Genomic DNA, 18,491 nt, shown 5'->3' with positions numbered 1-18,491 from the left:
TAAAGTGCATCTTTTTGTTTGTTTGCTTTTGTGTGTTTGTGTTTTCTCTAATGGGCCTCAGATGATGGTTTGCTTAAATTTGAGTCTCAAAGCATTTAAAAAAAATTCTGCCTGTACTCCCCACTAGGGCTGGGCAAAGCGATGATTTTCCTAATTGATGAATCTAGCGATTAATTTTTCAATCCAATTCGATTTGATTTGATTATCGATTATTTCCCCATTATTTGACTTGTATAGCAATTTCACATTTACTAATTTATGTATCTCAATGAAAAACACAAATTTGCAAATTTTGCAAGTTATGCATTGGAGATTTAATAAAAACAAAATCCACAATAAAATTGTAGTACAATCTTCTGTTTTTAACAAAAAAATTAAATGTTGTGCAAAACAAATATGAAAAAAGGAAATCATAGCAAAAAATTAATAAAATATAAACAGCAGCAATGGCGTCTTTGAACAAATAAAACGTAACATTCACTTTGCTCTCTGCAAAAAAAGTGCTCTTCGTTAACAAAATATCCATTTTGCTGCCTTCTCTCCTATTTCTGTGTGTGTGTGTTCAATCACGTTCATCACATGAAGTAGTTATGCATTGGAGTGGAGGAATGTTAGCATTTCTACATACTCAGCAGTCAGGCTTGCCCTTTTTTTGGTGACAGTGTTTCCAGCAACTGAAAAAGCCTTTCAGATGGTGTTGATGTGGCAGGTACAGCCAGATATGATTTGGCTAAAGTTGCCAGTGTGGGGAATCTTGTTGCATTATTCTTCCACCATGTAAGGGGGTCATTATCCCTTGGAATAGGGGCTTCCCCAAAATACAACATACTTCTTTCCTCACGGCCTCATTTTCTCCATCCCCACCCTGGTCAGTGTTTTCATTACAATCTTCCTCCTCAGAATCTGTACCCAACAAAGTGTCCAACGCAGACCTCTTCTTCTTCGTCGGGGGACTCGCTGAGGCTTCCTGTCCCACATGTTCCTGCTGCAACTGTGATCTCTGCTCCCTTTTGAGATCAAGTGCCTCCCTCTGTACTCTTACTTGCAGTTTCAGAGCATCTTCTTGAGAAAGGAATTTCAGTTCATGAAAACGTGAATCGAGGGCAGCAGCAATGAGTGACACATTTTTTTTCCATCTGCTTGAAATGCAGATACCTCTGGCTGCCACCTATACAAGATTTCCTCTTCTGCACAGTTCTGGAAAGAGTTCACTGCAGCAGAATCAAATGATTTGTTTTGGGTGGATTTCAGGAGACCTTTCAGCAGGGGGGAAGAACAGAGACTGTGACATAAGACTGTCCACTAAGAACATTAGTGGCTTGCTCATAAGGCTTGAGCACCTCCTTCAATTCATCCAGAAGAATCCACTGATCACTTTTCAGATCTAGGTACTGTTTCCCATGCTATGTGACTTTTGGATCTGAAAGCGTCGCAACCACTGGCCATCTCTGTTCCAACAGACGTTCAATCATGTAGTATGAACTGTTCCATCTGACAGCGACATCCTGGATTAGTTTATGCTCAGCTGTACCCATCAGTTTTTGCTTCTGCTTAAGTTTGGTGCTAGCTGGCTCACTTTTCCTGATGTACTTTACAAGGCCCCGTGCAGCTGATAGTGCCTTATCAATCTTGGGGTCTTTCAGTGCATGGTTTACAACCAGTTGCAGTGTATGCCCGGCACACCGATAGGACACCACTCCAAACTTCTCTTTCAGGATGTGGAGGGCTGTCACTATGTTACTTGCATTATCATGCAGAATGGCAAGGACATTATGCAAGGAAATGTGGAATTTTTCTGCCACCTTCTCCACCCAGGAGGCAAGGTTTTCTGCAGTGTGGCGCTCTTCAACTGGCAGTGTTGCTAAATTGAAGGAGAGAAGGTCACACACAGCACACAGATGAATTTGAATAATTACAAAATAATTATATGGAAAGCATAATATCAAAATAATTTGATAAGGATCTGGTTGAGATATATGTAAATAAAAATATAAACCATGTATATGCCTTACTGTTATGCCATGTGCCTTCATAGCATAACAGTAAGAGATTAATGATAATCACCAATGTTGAACATTCTATGATATGCAGCCATCGTGTTATTACATTACAAAAAAAGCAAATCAAAGTAGTACAGGACTAAGCAGCAAGCAGACAAAAACAGAAATGTGCCCCCCCAAATGCAGACAAAATGAGTCTCAATGAGGACGCTTAAGTTGGACCTTTCTATTGCTCTAGGTCTTATGGAAGAATATTTACAAAAGATAACGTTTAAACAGCCATAGCTGATGGCACCTTTACTCGTGCAATGCTTTCTAGTCATTAGATGGCATAACTTTGACCTATAAGATCAAGCTGGAGAAGCAATACGTATAAAAAATAAGTTCAAATAGGATGAAAGACATTAAACTTGACAAATCAAGAGTTCGTTGTCCTTTTGCTTTTGCAAGCACTTTAACAATGTTGTAATAGTGTCCACGACACCTGCGTTTAGCAGGTGGTGCATTATCCTTGTTAACATTTTTCCTCCGGCCAATTCGCTGTCTCACATTTTTGTCTTTCGCCGATTCTCATAATCAGCCTGCGTGCATTCCGACTCATTTTTCCAGCATGGGCCACAAATAAAAACCAACTAAACAGCAGCTGCTATATGTTACTGCTAAGCAGCTTAAATGAGTTTTGCATTTACGGAGGTTGGGTGTTTATCTCTGTGTCTATGAGTGAGTGTACGTCTACGTGGGGGGGGCAGGGGTCTGGATGAATTAAAGGGTAAAAACCAGCGTTAGTAAAAAAGTTGAAAACTTATGGTGGTTTGTCCTTTTCAGAAGCTGCTCCTGGATGCCGTCATTTGACGTGCTGGTGCATAGACATTGTGCTTTTATGATAGGCCATTTCCACCTTACAAAGCCGGCAAACGACTGAATCACTTCCTTTTCTGTTAAAATATCCCCTGTAGAACTGCATGTTCGGGTGGAGTGATTTAAGTTGAATGCGGCTGCCTCACTCCTGTTGCCGCTACTCGCTGCCGCCATGTCTGTTTTGAAAGTGACGACGCATCGACGCACATTTTTTTACCTCGACGTATTTTTGTCTCAGCCCTGCTCCACACCCCTTATCTTCCATTGGTCAGGTTGAAGCAGAATTTGCCTGTCTTACATCTGTTGACCTGAAAGGGTCCCTATTTGCTGGGCTTGACCAATATGGAGAGGTTCATGGAGCTGTACAAATCCAAGAGCGACATAGGAGGGCTAACTAGGCTCATAAAATGCCTCGATGATAATGTAAGTGTTCAACTGCTAAATGTTCTCCTTTGTTTAAGTTTAGGTTATCCAGTTCAACTGATGAACTCATTCAAAGAAAGCTGATAAGTAAAGTCTGTCATCATATTTCACAACTGGACATTTAGTGTGGTAACTTTGACAGAATCTGTGTATATTGGTGGTAGGTTGGATTTCATATTCTACTTGAATGTCCTGTGAAAGCCTGATTCACAATCTCCAATAATAACCATGTATTGATGGAATTATGTAGCAAAAAGCTGCTTTTTGTTTTCTTTTTGACTTCTTTGACCAGAGCTCTACACAAAGGAAGAGCACAGAGGACCTCATTTTCTCAAGGAAGATCCCTCACACACTTTCAAGACTGTGAAGGTTAGCATTGTTTCTTTTAGTAAATTCAATAATTACAGCACCACAGTGAATTTTAAATGAAACAATCAAGATGTGATTAAAGTGCAGACTTTCAGCTTTAACTCAAAGGGTTAACTCCCTCCTCCCTGTAGATGCCACATGATAACATGTATGCTTTTCCTCACCGAATGTGTTATTACGAGATCTGTGACACTGGATTTGGTCTGGGTTTCAGAGAAACTAACTGACAAACTAGCATTTATATTCTTAGTTTCTTGTGTTTATTCATGTCTTCACCAGGGTCTTTGACATTTCGCTGCTGTACTGTTCTGCTTTGTGTTTGATTTCTCACATTGTATATTGTAATGCCAGAGATATTAGGATATTTAAGGGGTTGCAGTGGCTGCTACAGCTGTGGGGGACAATACTTTGGTGAAATGTCCTGGACCCTGGAAAAGAGACTGTGTAAACTGGGTAAGCAATTAAAGGTTACTGAGAGTCAAAGTCATTGGACAGCTGGGTAAAGGTGGATGCTGATATTCAGTGCCAGTTATGCAACCTGTCCAGCCATGTCTATATGCTCTTTTTTTCATGCTGTTAATATAAGGGGAAAAAATAAACTCTTACTGATTAAAGAAGCATTGTCTGTGGAGCCACATTCTGATCCTGTAGTTTAGCTCCAGTTTGCACATTTCATGTATTCTCAGTCACATTTGGCTCAGAGCACAGCCAATATTTCGAATAAGTAAATTTAAATTTACATTTTTGTTTGCATTCTGCAATTGAAGACATGCTCTGTTATTTATGAACATGGTCTTTGTTTAAAGCAAGAAATGGATTTGTAACATGGTGTTGCATATCTCATTCTGAAAAAACTTTACAACTAATAAGTGTTACCCAAAGCCAATCAGCATCATCCAAAGCATCAGTATGGCTCTTCTTCTATTGTGTATTTGTAATTGTGTATATTATTTTTTTGTCTTTGAACCCTTTCATAGCTGACGGGTATTGAAGACACATTTACTAAGAGGATGAAAGTTGGCATTGTGATGGTGAAAGAAGAAGACATCATCGATGTGTTGGTTGTCCTTGAGGCGGCAGTAATCCTGTCTAATCTGAGGGATGTCTCGAGTGCCATTTCCATGCCGATGGGCCTTCTTTTTGCCCTCAACATAGACTATCCAAAGGAACTTAAGGACACCTTTGAAGTCATTCAGAACATCCTATTGAACATTGGTGGAAGGCAGTGCTCCTCACTTGTGCATGGTCTAAGAAACAGACTCTTGCGGAAAGCCATGCAGAACTGTAATTGTATGCTCACAGCATACAATTGCATTAGTGTTAAGGACAGTTTTTATTTTACTGTTTGTTTTTTTATACTTGCAAGCTCCCATTTTCACTTTTGTATATCAATAAATGACCAGACTTTGCATTCCAGATTAGACAATCACTCCATTGTTCATGGTTTAAGAAACTTATGTGAACAACAATACAATGGTGGACTCTGCACATGCTTATCTCATGCAAGTCAGTAGTTTTTCCTTTGTTTTGCAATTGAGCAGACTCAAACAATGTTTCTGAAATATTCATATTATCAAATGTTTCAGAAGCATGCACTCATTTTCAGAGCAATTGGTTCTGTGGAATTTGTTGCAGTTGTAAATGAAGACAAATGCAAGAGTTTGATGTCTTAGTTGTTATAAACTGATCTTTACTGTCACTTAACAGTAAAGGTTTTGTACTATTTTAATATTTCATGTTTTATGCTAACAGGTGTGCCTGAGCACAATGAAGTTTAAACATTTTGCAAATGTAAAGAATAATTTTTCTAATATAGCAAGTATCCCGTTGATACATTACAATAATGCAGACTTTATGTTGTTAATTTTAACAGTTTTTATCTCATCCTGTTGAAAGTCTGATGAGTTCATACCATGGTGAGGATTCTGTTGACCAGCTGTCCACAATTCACAAGAATCGCTACTGCTTCTAGAGTATTGGTCAGAATTTAATCAAACTTAATCACCCAATCTGTCTTCACCCAAACTGGGCTCAAGACCAAGTTCAAATTTATTGTTTCACAGGGAGCAGCCTATGAGTTTTGATGGATTGTGAGCCTGATGAGCTATGTCACTGATTTTTCTGTTTCTCAGATGACTAAGATGGCACAATAAATGTTGAATGTTGGGTGCTCATGAGTAATTGTCTTGTCATGTTCTTAAAACAAACTTTCTACATGAAATGATCAGATACACTTTAATGGAATCTGTGGGTTTTAATTTTTTTCTGTAAACAACAGAAATTAATTAATTTAAAGGATAGATATTTAAACCTGAGATCTAAGATCATTCAAGGTCATTTTTGAAAAAACAAAACAAAACAGCGGCCCACAGCACTATACATGGCGGTACAAAAACAGACCTAAACACAAAGCGCGGACTCAAAGCATCAGAACCAGTGAGCTGTTGGCTTTCAGCCCCGACGGCGTGCCCGTGTACGTGCCGTGGCGTGTGAAAGCCGACATGTCACTGATTCTGATGCGTCGGTGGGTCCACACTCTGTGTCTTTGTGCAGAAGCCGTGTTCCTGCTCTCATTTACTGTTTTAGCTGTTTGGTGTTTGTGAGCTTTAACCTGAGATTCTGGCAAAATACATTTATATTTAAAAATCAATTCAGGATTTAATGAATCGATATCACTTTATTCAAGCTACTCACCTCTCTCTATTCGCCTGCACTTTCAAACATGCACACGAAGGACTACAGGAATATCTGGACCACGGCCAACCAAAGAGGTTTTTAACGGATGTATGTGTGTGTGTGTGTGTGTGTGTGTGTGTGTGTGTGTGTGTGTGTGTGGTGTTTTTATTTTTCTATTTTTTTTTTTCAAATTTCCTCCCCTCAGCAGCCGGTCAGTTAGTATGGAGGTCACCTCAGCAGCTGACCTAATTTAGCTGCTCAGGTTGTCACCGTGAGGTTTGCACAGGCTGTCTGGATTAGACACTTTTGATAACTGTACACTTCTCAAAGTGTTGCTGCGCGTAACCATAATTCACAAGAATCGCTACTGCTTCTAGAGTATTGTTCAGAATTTATTCAAACTTAATCACCCAATCTGTCTTCACCCAAACTGGGCTCAAGACCAAGTTCAAATTTATTGTTTCACAGGGAGCAGCCTATGAGTTTTGATGGATTGTGAGCCTGATGAGCTATGTCACTGATTTTTCTGTTTCTCAGATGACTAAGATGGCACAATAAATGTTGAATGTTGGGTGCTCATGAGTAATTGTCTTGTCATGTTCTTAAAACAAACTTTCTGCATGAAATGATCAGATACACTTTAATGGAATCTGTGGGTTTTAATTTTTTTCTGTAAACAACAGAAAATTAATTTAAAGGATAGATATTTAAACCTGAGATCTAAGATAAACCTAACAGGTAGTTTTTAATTGTTCAGTAGTGCAATTAATCATTAATGTGATCTGAAATTGATTACAGCCCCTCTACTGTTTGCCAGCGCAGGTTTTGTAGAGCAAACTTTTCTAGTGCTCACACTTTTGCTGCTTCAGCGTCAGACGTTTAAATCAGGAACACAGATCGAAATAATCCGCTGTGACCAGAAACAGAACTGAGCTGGACAGGATGACCTGGAAATGATCAGAGCTGAACTGGATCCAGCCCGATCCCATGTGAATCCATGATCCTGTTATGTTTTGTATCTGTCCCAATCTTTAACTGGACTCTGATCTGGTTCATGGCAGCCTATGATTGGGTGGATCCGATTCAGTGAGCAGGTCAAGTTCACAGAGTCTGTTATAATGGTAACTGATGGTAAGTTAACGCTCTCTTTGGAGGTTGATATCACAGTTTCAGCTGAACCTGTTCCCTGGATCAGCGAACCTCAGCAGAGTTTCATGTTTTTAGTGGCACCAGAGGTGGAGCTAGCTCAAAGGAAGAACTGGGTCTGGAGCTGATCCAAAGTGCTGTCTCATTAGTGAGACGGGTGTTGGTCCTGGTGGGGGACTCTGTGCGTGTGTGTGCGTGTGTGTTAATGGTTCTGTGTCATTTCAGGGACGCTTTGTTGAAGATGAGGGAGGTTTATGAACGAAGTCCTCAGATGGGCGATGCCAGCAGTTTGGAGCCTCGACTGGATGAAGTGAAGCAGAACCTGCACAGGCTGGAGGAGGAGCTGAGGAGGAACCAGGTCTCTGTAAACACATAGCACGTACACACATTATTTTATGACTTAGAAATTGGATTAGTGGGTGAAGAACCTATCGATAGGAAGCTCACTAAGCCAGAGGAGGATGTGCTAGTTAAAAGGCTCAGTTTTGCCACAACAGCAACAGAAACAGCAATAAGCATTACAAAAGTAACACAACCTGAAGCAGAGCAAATCAGGATGTGGGTTTCAGGGGCCTTCTCCAGTGCGAAATACCTCTTTCCAAAATCAGGCTGTGACGGGCAGCAGCGAGGGAGGGGGATGCACCTGAGCAATCACGCCTCGCCGGCTTAAAGTCTGAACTGGGTCCTGTCGGTCTGTTGTTGTTAGTCTGTGTGACAGGAAAGCTTCGGCCGGTAGTACTGAAGATGCTGAAAAGTGTGAAACTGTGGATATTTCACAGTGGTGCTAGAACCTGGGATGGGGGCATGGCAGACGCGGTACTGGGCCAGCCAGGGGAGGAGCTGGGCCAAATGGTGGCTGAAATGGTGGCCACATGGAGGGAGCTGGTGGCAGCGTCTCGTGCTGCATGCAGACAACTGAGAGGCTGGCAGCTCAGTTTGGGTCCTGGCCACCGCCACCACCCACACCCACCACCCTCGACCGCGTGGGAGTGGCTGACGTCCAGGCTGCTCCAGCACCCGTGCCAGCCCCCAGGATGAGACCACGCCCCGCCACACAGGCCATCACGTCCGACAAGGGGAGTCGCACCGGAGGAGGGAAAGCAAAGAAACACAGATTTGTAAAGGAAGCTCTAAAACATTCCAGCTGGGCCTTTATCAAATCAGTGATGATGGGACACTCTTTGGGGATGTTACTGATTTTGGGAAGAGAAGACTGATGGTTTGAAAAAAGAATAAAACACGCCGTCAACAGTGAATCCAAAACATTGTTCCACTTGCTCTAGTCTTAGTCCTGTAGGTTGGTCCTTGTGACGTCAGCACTCTATTTCATATCATATGATGATCAATATTTGAAGAAGAAGCAACTCAAAGGGGGATGACCTGGGAGGAAGAAGATGAAGAACCCACCTGGATGATCTTCACAAACTTAAAGAATCAGAATTAGAATCAGAATACTTTATTGATTCCTAGGGGAAATGATTTTGGTTACAGTGCTCCAGTTTAACAGTAACAAAGACAGACACTACACTAAGTAAGAAATAGACACAATATATACAATGTATATATATATATATATATATATATATATATATATATATATATATATATATCACATATTGATAAATAGCTGAATGAGAAGAAGAAGAGGAGTGTGTGCGAAAACGGTGTAGCTATATACAGTGTGTTAGATGGAGGAGTTGTACAGGGAGATGGCCACAGGCAGGAATGATTTCCTGTGTCGTTCAGTGGTGTTCTTTGGTACTCTCAGTCTCTCACTGAACGAGCTCCTGTGACTGACCAGCATGTCATGGAGTGGGTGGGACGTATTATCCAACATTGTCTTTATTTTGGACAACATTCGCCTCTCTGACACCACCTTAAGGGAGTCCAGCTCCATCCCCACAAACATTACTGGCCTTACAAATCAGTTTATTGAGTCTGTTGGCATCTGCGGCCCTCAGCCTGCTCCCCCAGCATGCAACGGTGTAGAGGATTGCACTGGCTACCACAGACTCCAGCCACCTTCTTTTTTCAAACCCATGACTGGTTGAGAGCAGTCTTTATGTGACTCTGTAAGAGGAGAGGGTCGAGGGGTGTAAGCAGTGTGGAGTGCTTTTTTTCTGCCTGTATATAAACCAGGGCTGGCTCCGCAGAGAGACTGCCGTCAGCATGGACGCCATGGCGTCTCTCTCCCAACCATGCTCGTGTTTATTAGAAGGTGTTAGCTCATTGTTGTCTGTAGGCTTTGTTAATTATATTTCCATAACAGTTTGCTGGATTCCTCCTTCCTCAAGATGATTTTCCTCCTTCTGACTTGGTTTCCATCTGCTGAAGAGATTTCCTTTTTCCACACTGACAGTCTCCCAGATAGTGTCGATCACTGTGAAAACAACCAAAGCTGAACTCTTGAGTATCAAAATATTGCTGTGGCGGAGAGCTTTCATTCATTTGAAATGAAAAAACAAATGAAGAGAGAAAAGCGTATCCATTCTGTACTGAGCACACACCCTGGGCTGAGTTTCATCAACTTCCTGTCACAGTGTGTATCAATGTGTCTGTTTGCTCTGTAGAACAGACCTTAACTGTCCTTGTACATATACAACAAAACTGTGGAAGCCCCACCCGATTACTGTGGGGAAAGTAATGAAGCTGTTACAAAGTGGCTTGAGTGCAAAACACCACAATGCACTTCAGTAATGTCGTGTGCATTTTGTAAATTGTGTTTCTGTGTGTGCGCACAGGTGTGGCTGTCAGAGGCCGACAGCAGGCTGTCTGATCACAGCACCAGGAGACAGAGCGGAGGCTGTGGGTTAAATTCCCAGGCAACTACACCAGGCAGCACCAGCCTCAAACAGCTGGACAACCGCAGCCCAGCCAGCAGAGAGAGGTAGTTTCTGACGATGATTGACCATTAATGACATCATTACTGGGATTTCCTTTTTTCATACCTGTCTCTCTCCTCACCTCTCTGTGTCTCCGCCTGACGCTCCTCAGTCCCGATGGCAGTTACACTGAGGATCACAGCGCTGAGCTTCACTTTAAGTCTCGTAGTTCAGAGTTTGATGATGACTTCGACGATGAGGAACCATTGCCGAGTATTGGAACCTGCAAGTCTCTGTACCCATTTCAAGGTACTCTGCGGCATTTAAACATCAGCCGTTCCACTTTACAATGACATGTAAAATCTCACAAATGTCACAAACTATAAACCCAATCAGTCCTTTGGGATGTTAGAAACCTCTTAGAACAAAGAAAGTTGCAGCTGAAGCAGGCTGGGAGAGAAGCAACAAACACTGAGCAGCAGAAACACCTGCAGACAGGTAAATGGGCTGAGGATAAAGCCCATGCTTCATCCTCAGCCAGATACACACAAGTTATACATGCAATGCAATTAATACATAGTTAACATGTTTTCATATAAATCACCGAAATCCAACAACCCAGCGCCAAAACTCCAAAAAAGTTCATTTATCTCCCTGTAACAAGCTTTGTTGACAGATGAATCTCAGATAGACTCAGATTTCCACGTTAGAGTCAAAGTGTATTTTGCAGATCTAATTTTCAAGCAATGATCAATTCTGATTGGTAGTGAGATTGGCGAGTCACTCTGGTGTGGTCCAGGTGAAACACTTCTGTTTCTCTGTCGTATCAGCATGTTGTTGATCATCCTCAGGTCAGAATGAGGGCACTCTGTCGATGCTGGAGGGGGAGCTACTTTCTGTGGTGGAAGAAGACAAGGGTGACGGCTGGACCCGAGTGCGCAGGAACCTGGAGGAGGAGGGATATGTGCCAACCTCTTACATCAAAGTCTTCCTGGACAGCAGCGCCAAAGGTGCCATGACCTACATATGACCTCTCAATGACCTTTAAATTACCTCACCTGACACCAGGTCAGGTCACATGACCTCAGACCTTTGACTCATGAATGTCACCGTGCTAGTTCCTATGGTAACAGCAGCCTGCCTTGCTGTGCTTTGCCTGTCTGTGTGCCAAACTTGAGCTGTGTGACACACCTGTACAACTCCAGGGCAGGTGTGTCTCTGAGGCTCACATCAGACACCGATGATGATCAGTTTTCTTTGTGTAATGCTAATTTAATGCTAACTTGGAAAGATATTTAGTCTGAACAGTAATGTCTGAAACGGAGAAAAACAAAAGGATCGGTAATCTGGATTAGTGTCATTTGTAGATTTCAGTTTTTACGTTGACTTTTTCAAATGTTTGGTTACTTCGGTTTTAATATTCCAGACGATGACATGTTTAAGGATTAAAGTCTGCAACTCTCTGCTAAGTTAGCTGCTAGCATACCATAACCTCAGGCCTTAGCTTTTAGCATAGCCTTGGCAGCTGCTGCAATAGTTGATTTCCTGAGGATGCTCAGGGAGGCATGTCAGTGAGAATGAATTATTAAAGTTTGTCTATATTACGTTATTACTGCCGTGAAAAATAATCTGAAAGCGGATCTCTTAACGACACCTTTAGCTTAGACTACGTCCACACTAGAAGCGATCGCAGTGGCGTGGCAAACAGAGGCTGCAGAAAGCAAATGACGTTCCACGACTTCAGGCAAAATAAGCGACTGGAATCTTGAGTTAAACCCAAGATAAACTTTTCCTACCTCCCAGTCAGGAAATAAAGTGACTACCAGTGTGAGTGAAGAACACGACTGATTGATACTAAGTGACTAAGGAGTCACCCGGGGCCCCGAAGTGTCTGTAATTCACAATGAGCGAATTGCGTCGAGTGTGGACGCAGCTGGAGGCCGAACTGTCGTTTTCTCATTCAGCCAGACTGAAAGCGATCATCAGACTGCAGCTTTTCCAGAGAGGACTGTGGGGTTGTTGTGGCTTTGAGAAGACTGCGCTCAAACGCCGGCACAGTTGTCATAGTTACCTCATTTAAAAGGGGATGAGATGTTTTGCCTTTTTCTGTTTGAATCCAGCAGCTTCTCTGTTAACGAGTAAACAGATCTTTGTGATACGTCCAATCAGAGAGGACTGTTAGCCAGTTAGCGCTGGCGAGGATGTTATCGTGCTATACGTCTACTATATTGATATCCAGGGTTGGGCTGAAACAGTAATTAATGAATTGAGATGATGCCTTAAACCAGAAGTCAGCTGAAGTTTACATAATTCATTCAGTGCGTTCTGTTTGTCGTTTTTTATGTTTCGCGTTTTATGTTCATGTTATCGTTGATAAACTTGCCAGAGTTCACCTTTATTGGTTCATGTGCTGATTATTTTCTCACTTGATCGATGATCTGAAAAAAAAAAAAAACTTAGTTCAAACTGTAATCTGTTTTTTAAATCAACATGATTATTTTCAGACGAATAAAAACAGCAGAGGAACTTCAGTTCACCTCCTGTCAGGGCCCGAGTGTCTGCTCCCTTTATTATTATTTCACGTGTTTGCTCAAGAACAAATGAAATTCTGCATGTTCGTCAGGTCTGGCGAAAATGTTCATGTTTCATTGGTTTGACATACAGAGAGTCGGGAATGGCTCACCTTGGATAGTACTACCAGCACATGGTTTGAGCTGCATGAATGAAATTTGGTACACACGTGTAACATGTTGAGATGATCGAAGAAGTCTGCGGGCCAATTAAACCCAAACCCAACAGGAACTTTGAATTGAAGATGCCATTTTGGCAATTTCCTGGCACTTTTGCCAACTCCTCCTGGGGATTTTATCGGTTCACCTTAATATTTGGTCAGTCTAAACTACAGACCTGGGCCTATTTCATTTGTTGAAATGAACATATTTCAGCTGCCATATTTGAAACTGGTCACAGTGCCATCTACAGGGAACAGGAAACTGCATGTTCTGCACTTTGGGTTAAGGAGTTGATCTTGGGATACATTGAAAACTGTGAGCTTTCATCAGTGGGCGTGACCCTGGCGGCATGGTGAATTTTTGTGTTTCGCCATGAAGCACAGACTTGCTATCACTTACAGACATGTTTCAAGATGTTTCACTGTGAAAATTGTGAGTTTCATTGAGCCGAGCGATCTGGTGCCATCGCGATTCACTATGAAACAGGAAGCAGCTTTTGAGGGCCTTGGAAAGCTTGAACACTCGTGATATTTGGCACACACGTCCATGTGAGTCCGCTTTCCAGGTCTGTAGCTCTAAACACTTGTTGGAAAATGGCTCCGCAGCGCCCCCTGCAAAATTTCAAACACGCAGTCTCTGCACTATGTTTAATGTATGAGTCTGAAATTTGGCAGCCTCATGTGCAACATCAATATATACAACTCTAAATCCAACAGGAAGTCTGCCATTTTCAGGCCTCGTACTTTAACAAACTCCTTCTAGGGCCCTGATCAGATCAACGGGATCTTTGGTGAGTGGAATCAAAAGATCTGGTGATGTTAAACTGTGAAGCTTTTTAGTTGTTGTGAAGTGCTGCAGTCATGGCAGCACACCGGGTTTTTATCATTCACCACGAAGCACAACGCTGCTGTAACTCCAGGATACGTTTTCCAGTTTCTCCCAACCTTCACAGGCATGATGATAGTCCAGGCTTGAACACAGTGATATGCTATTTGTCAGCTATATTTAGAGTTTCGGCTACTGGGAACAGGAAATACGCAGTAGGATAGAACCATCATCCAATCTGGGTGAAAGTTTAGTCTGTGTTTCCCACGCATGCTATATACAGTGTGACATATGGTTATGTCGGATTCTCTGTTTTCACCTGGTGGGTATAGGAGGTTTTCAGCATGGCTCAGCGGGGCGGGGTGCGAGGGCCCTCCCATCGCTGCTTGCAGCTTTAATTACTATTGCTATAAAATGGTGGTGTTAGGGTTAGCTGACGTTCTCAGCAGCAGTCTGTCTCACTCTGTCTGTTCTAACGTATCTGCCTGCCTGTCCACCTGTCTCTCTCTCTCCACTCTCCCTCTCTGTCTGTCCTATAGGCTTTGTGCAGAATAGTCGGCTAGTCTAGCGAGTTACTCGACCAGTGAAGACGTCTCTCCACAGGAAGTGATGTAAGAGCTCAGAGGAGGTCTGGTAACAATTTTTCATTGAACAGTGTTGTTTTTCAGGATCTCAACCAACCAGTCAGCTGGAAGACTGCTTTCTTCTTCTTCTTTTTTTTTGAGAGACAAAAACCTCAGAACCTAATCAAAGATCCATGAGAAACCAATCAGAGATCAATGGGAAATCGGATCACAGATCCATGAGTAGCCAGTCAGATCCAGAACCATTTGGAGAGCCAATGCAACCCAGTCAGATCAATTAGAAACCATCTGAGATCCATGTGAAACCAGTCACATCAATGAAAACCCAGTCAGAGACCAATTAGAACCCAATCACAAACAAATCGGAGATCAAGGAGAAACCAATCAGTTAATAAATCAGAGGAGATGATTGTAGTAAGAAATGATTCACCGTTCCAAACATTTCTGATGTATAACTGAACGCTGACTCGTGTTTGTGGAAAAGATGAAGATGTATTTCTGATATTTGAACTTTGTTCTTCAAACTCTTCATGTGAGGACTTTATTGATCAGCTGAATGATCGACTATGTTGTGGTCACCACGGTTATTGTGAAATCACTGTGGGCGTGGTCTCTAAAGTGACATTTAAACAGACAAGTCGACTGCATGTAAATACAAATTGTAGCTGCAGGAGTAGCCCTGCCCCCTATCGCCCTGCCAATATTAGCCCCACCACAGGCAGTAACAACCCAGCCCCTCCTATTAGCCCACCCATTGATGATGATGTTATTGACTGTGTAAAATGTGAACCTTTTTTTTTATTTTATAGTGAAATACTGATCAGTTATTTATTGTTTTAGTTTTTCTTTTTTTATTGAGATGTGAGTCTGCTGATCATGCTCTTTTCAATTTCCCGTATGTTAAACTTTCAAAATAAAGTACACTCAGAATCAGTGTGCCACTTGTCTTCATTCAGACTGCTCACACTTGTCAGCTTCTGAGGTGTGTGACCTCTGACCCCTGTAAACTCTGACCTGGACACTGAGACTCTCCTGCAAAGTTTTTAAATCAGACAGAAGAGGAAAAAGAGGAAAAAACTCATCTGTGGTATGCTCAGTCGTAAGTGACATGACCACCCAACAGATCAACAGATTTACATCTAATGACATCAGCAGGTACTTTAATCAGCTGATTAACAGCACTTCTTCCTCTGGAACCTGTCGATGTTCCTCAGGTAAAGACACAGACTTTAGATGTTCTATAGAAGATTCCTTAAAGCCAAATACAAAGTGCAGGAGGAGATTATAATCCAATGTTTCCTTCAGGAAATGTAAAAGGACAGTAATTATGTGTGAGTGTAATCAGGGAAAGACCTGACCTTAAACAGGAGACCGTGACCTAACAAAGTAAAACAGTGAGTAGTGTGGAAGTTTGGAGAAACTGTGGTGGGATTGCTGCTGTCAGGACCTTCAGAGAGCCAGACAGGAGCGCCGGGATTGTCATCTTAAATCACTGAAGCTGTAATAATCTGCTTTGAACTGAAGTTGGATCTAACTTATGTGAAAACATGTTGTGTTTGCAATATCGCATGTCCGTGCTTTAAAATATAGATAGTCAGTGGCAAAAGGATGGATAAATGTATGCTGTTCCATTTCAGGCAGAGCCTTTCCATTCAAACCCACTAACGAGACTGATCAGTTTCAAAGGAATCATCTCTTTACCTGTTGAGCACCAAAGGGTTTTCTGAGCTTCCTCCTCAAAAATGACTTGCCCAAAACGGATGGAGTATTTCTCTGCAATTACAAACTCTGTATAAACAATACTCGTTTCAAAATAACGCTAAAACTTGATTCAATTCAATTCAGTTTTATTTATACAGTGCCAAATCACAACAAAAGTCGTCTCAAGGTGCTTTATATTGTACAGTAGATACAGAGAAAAACCCAACAATCATATGAGCCCCTATGAGCAAGCACTCTGGCGACAGTGGGAAGGAAAAACTCCCTTTTAACAGGAAGAAACCTCCGGCAACCTTCCTATTAAATATCGAATTGATTTTAAAATTTTATTGTTTACTTATAAAATCCTAAACAATATGGCACCTGACTACCTAGCTGATCTCCTCTGTCTGTATAGCCCTCAGAGAGCACTAAGATCATCGGGCCAACTGCTCTTAGTGCAACCTAGGTCTCGGCTGAAGACCAGAGGAGGCCGTGCCTTTGCCGTTGCCGCACCCAGGTTATGGAATATTCTTCCTCTTCATATTCGCGCATCAGATTCCATTCAGTCTTTTAAATCACATCTAAAAACGTATTTGTTTAACCTGGCATTCAAGGCTAACTAGGGTAATTTACATCTGGCTTTGCATTTAGATTATGTAATTATTTTATATTTTATTTATTTTATTTATATCTGTAATTTATATTTTATATTGTGATTTTTTTTATCTGTATCATGATTTTACTGGAAAGCACTTTGGTGTACTTCGGTCTTTAAAATGTGCTATATAAATAAATTTTGATTGATTGATTTTTTTGTTTTTCTTTTATCTAACGTGGTGAGCTGCAGATATAGTTAGATATGCTTCTACTTACATTATTTACACTTTCACACCAAGAATCTAAACTGAAATATACTGAGTTTAACAGACAGAGACAGAAAGAAATAAAGCCCCTAAATAATACATTTTAAATGTTCACCTGGAAAAATTATGGTATGTTTTTGGTAACTGATGAGAAGGCAATGTGAATAAAATCTAAAATGAAATCATTGATACACTGAAGATGCTAAAGTCATGATCGAGCCGTCTGATTTAAGTAGAATGGGAGGGAGAGCCTTCAGTTTTCAGGCCCCTCTTCTGTGGAACCAGCTTCCAGTTTGGATTCAGGAGACAGACACTATCTCTACTTTCAAGATTAGGCTTCAAACTTTCCTTTTTGATAAAGCATATAGTTAGGGCTGGACCAGGTGACCCTGAATCCTCCCTTAGTTATGCTGCAATAGACGTAGGCTGCCGGGGGATTCCCATGATGCACTGGGTGTTTCTTCTTCAGTCACTATGTGTTAATAGACCTCTCTGCATTGCACTCCCTGCTCTGTCTCTCTTCCACAGCATGTCTTTATCCTGTCTTCCTTCTCTCACCCCAACCAATCACAGCAGATGGCCCCGCCCCTCCCTGAGCCTGGTTCTGCCTGAGGTTTTTTTCCTTCCCACTGTCACCAAAGTGCTTGCTCATAGGGGGTCATATGATTGTTGGGTTTTTCTCTGTGTCTATTATTGTAGGGTCTACCTTACAATATAAAGCGCCTTGAGGCGACTGTTGTTTTGAGGTTATTTAAACGTCTCTGTGTTCCAGACTTGCTTTGCAGCGACATCCCGTCAGTTTTTGGAGCTAATGCTGCAGAGTGGGATGTTTCGCCATCATGGTTTTAACACGTCTGTAGACAGGAGCAGAGTGATGGTTTCCATGGAAACCCAGCACATGAGAGCCAACTTCCATTACTTGTATCATTATGGAAACCAGAGGAGCAAGAATGGTGGAAGCAGCAAGTAAATAATCTGCTGACCTGATAAAACAAATGCCAATCAAATCTGATCAGTTATTGATTATCCATGGTATGAAGCACAGACACAGCAAACTGAAATGATCAATAAAAAAAGAGCTTTCCAATCAGACTGCCAGTTGTTTATTTTTATTTCCAGGAAACACAATAATAGAACACCTTCACAAAAACCTATAACCCATTAGTTATCTATTCAATATGAAAGTCAGCAAGTTAAGAGGTCAGTAAAATTAAGGTGAAATTAAAAAAAGAAACAGATCAGATGAATCAGAAGTATCAATCATGTCTTAGTGATGATGAATAATGACTAATAATGCTGATATCAGGGTTTCTCAGAGTTTAAATATGAGTTGAAAAAGAATCATTTTAGAATTAATCAGAATAAAACTGAAGTCTTTATTCGTGTCTAGTACTTGACTTTAACCAGCAGGGGGAAGTATTTTCACTCAGCCATCATAAGAGACTCACTGAAACAATATCAATAAAATAATTACAACAACAGCTGATGATTG

General features: G+C 41.5%; 1 protein-coding gene and 1 long non-coding RNA gene across 4 annotated transcripts in view; both read left to right on the top strand.

The window, feature by feature from the left end:
• Nucleotides 1–16,340, top strand: part of LOC120743126 (formin-binding protein 1-like) — a 38,430-nt gene extending 22,090 nt beyond the window's left edge. For 2 of the 3 annotated variants that reach the window (XM_040046682.1, XM_040046680.1), the window contains 5 exons: nucleotides 7,698–7,830; nucleotides 10,214–10,359; nucleotides 10,467–10,603; nucleotides 11,146–11,304; nucleotides 14,391–16,340. In XM_040046682.1, the coding sequence (XP_039902616.1) occupies nucleotides 7,698–7,830; nucleotides 10,214–10,359; nucleotides 10,467–10,603; nucleotides 11,146–11,304; nucleotides 14,391–14,419 (604 nt within the window). In that variant the 3' untranslated portion in view covers nucleotides 14,420–16,340. The remainder of the gene's footprint in view (nucleotides 1–7,697; nucleotides 7,831–10,213; nucleotides 10,360–10,466; nucleotides 10,604–11,145; nucleotides 11,305–14,390) is intronic. The other variant, XM_040046681.1, reaches the window with a different exon arrangement.
• LOC120743127 lies at nucleotides 519–5,999 on the top strand. Its single transcript, XR_005698077.1, has 2 exons — nucleotides 519–3,650; nucleotides 4,628–5,999. It is a non-coding gene; the product is annotated as an uncharacterized LOC120743127 (long non-coding RNA).
• Nucleotides 16,341–18,491: the final 2,151 nt, after the last annotated feature.

The sequence above is a fragment of the Simochromis diagramma genome, unplaced genomic scaffold (genome assembly GCF_900408965.1).
Source record: "Simochromis diagramma unplaced genomic scaffold, fSimDia1.1 OVJJ01000038.1, whole genome shotgun sequence".
In the NCBI taxonomy this organism is placed as follows: domain Eukaryota; kingdom Metazoa; phylum Chordata; class Actinopteri; order Cichliformes; family Cichlidae; genus Simochromis; species Simochromis diagramma.
This window is presented reverse-complemented; position numbering and strand designations above follow the sequence as displayed.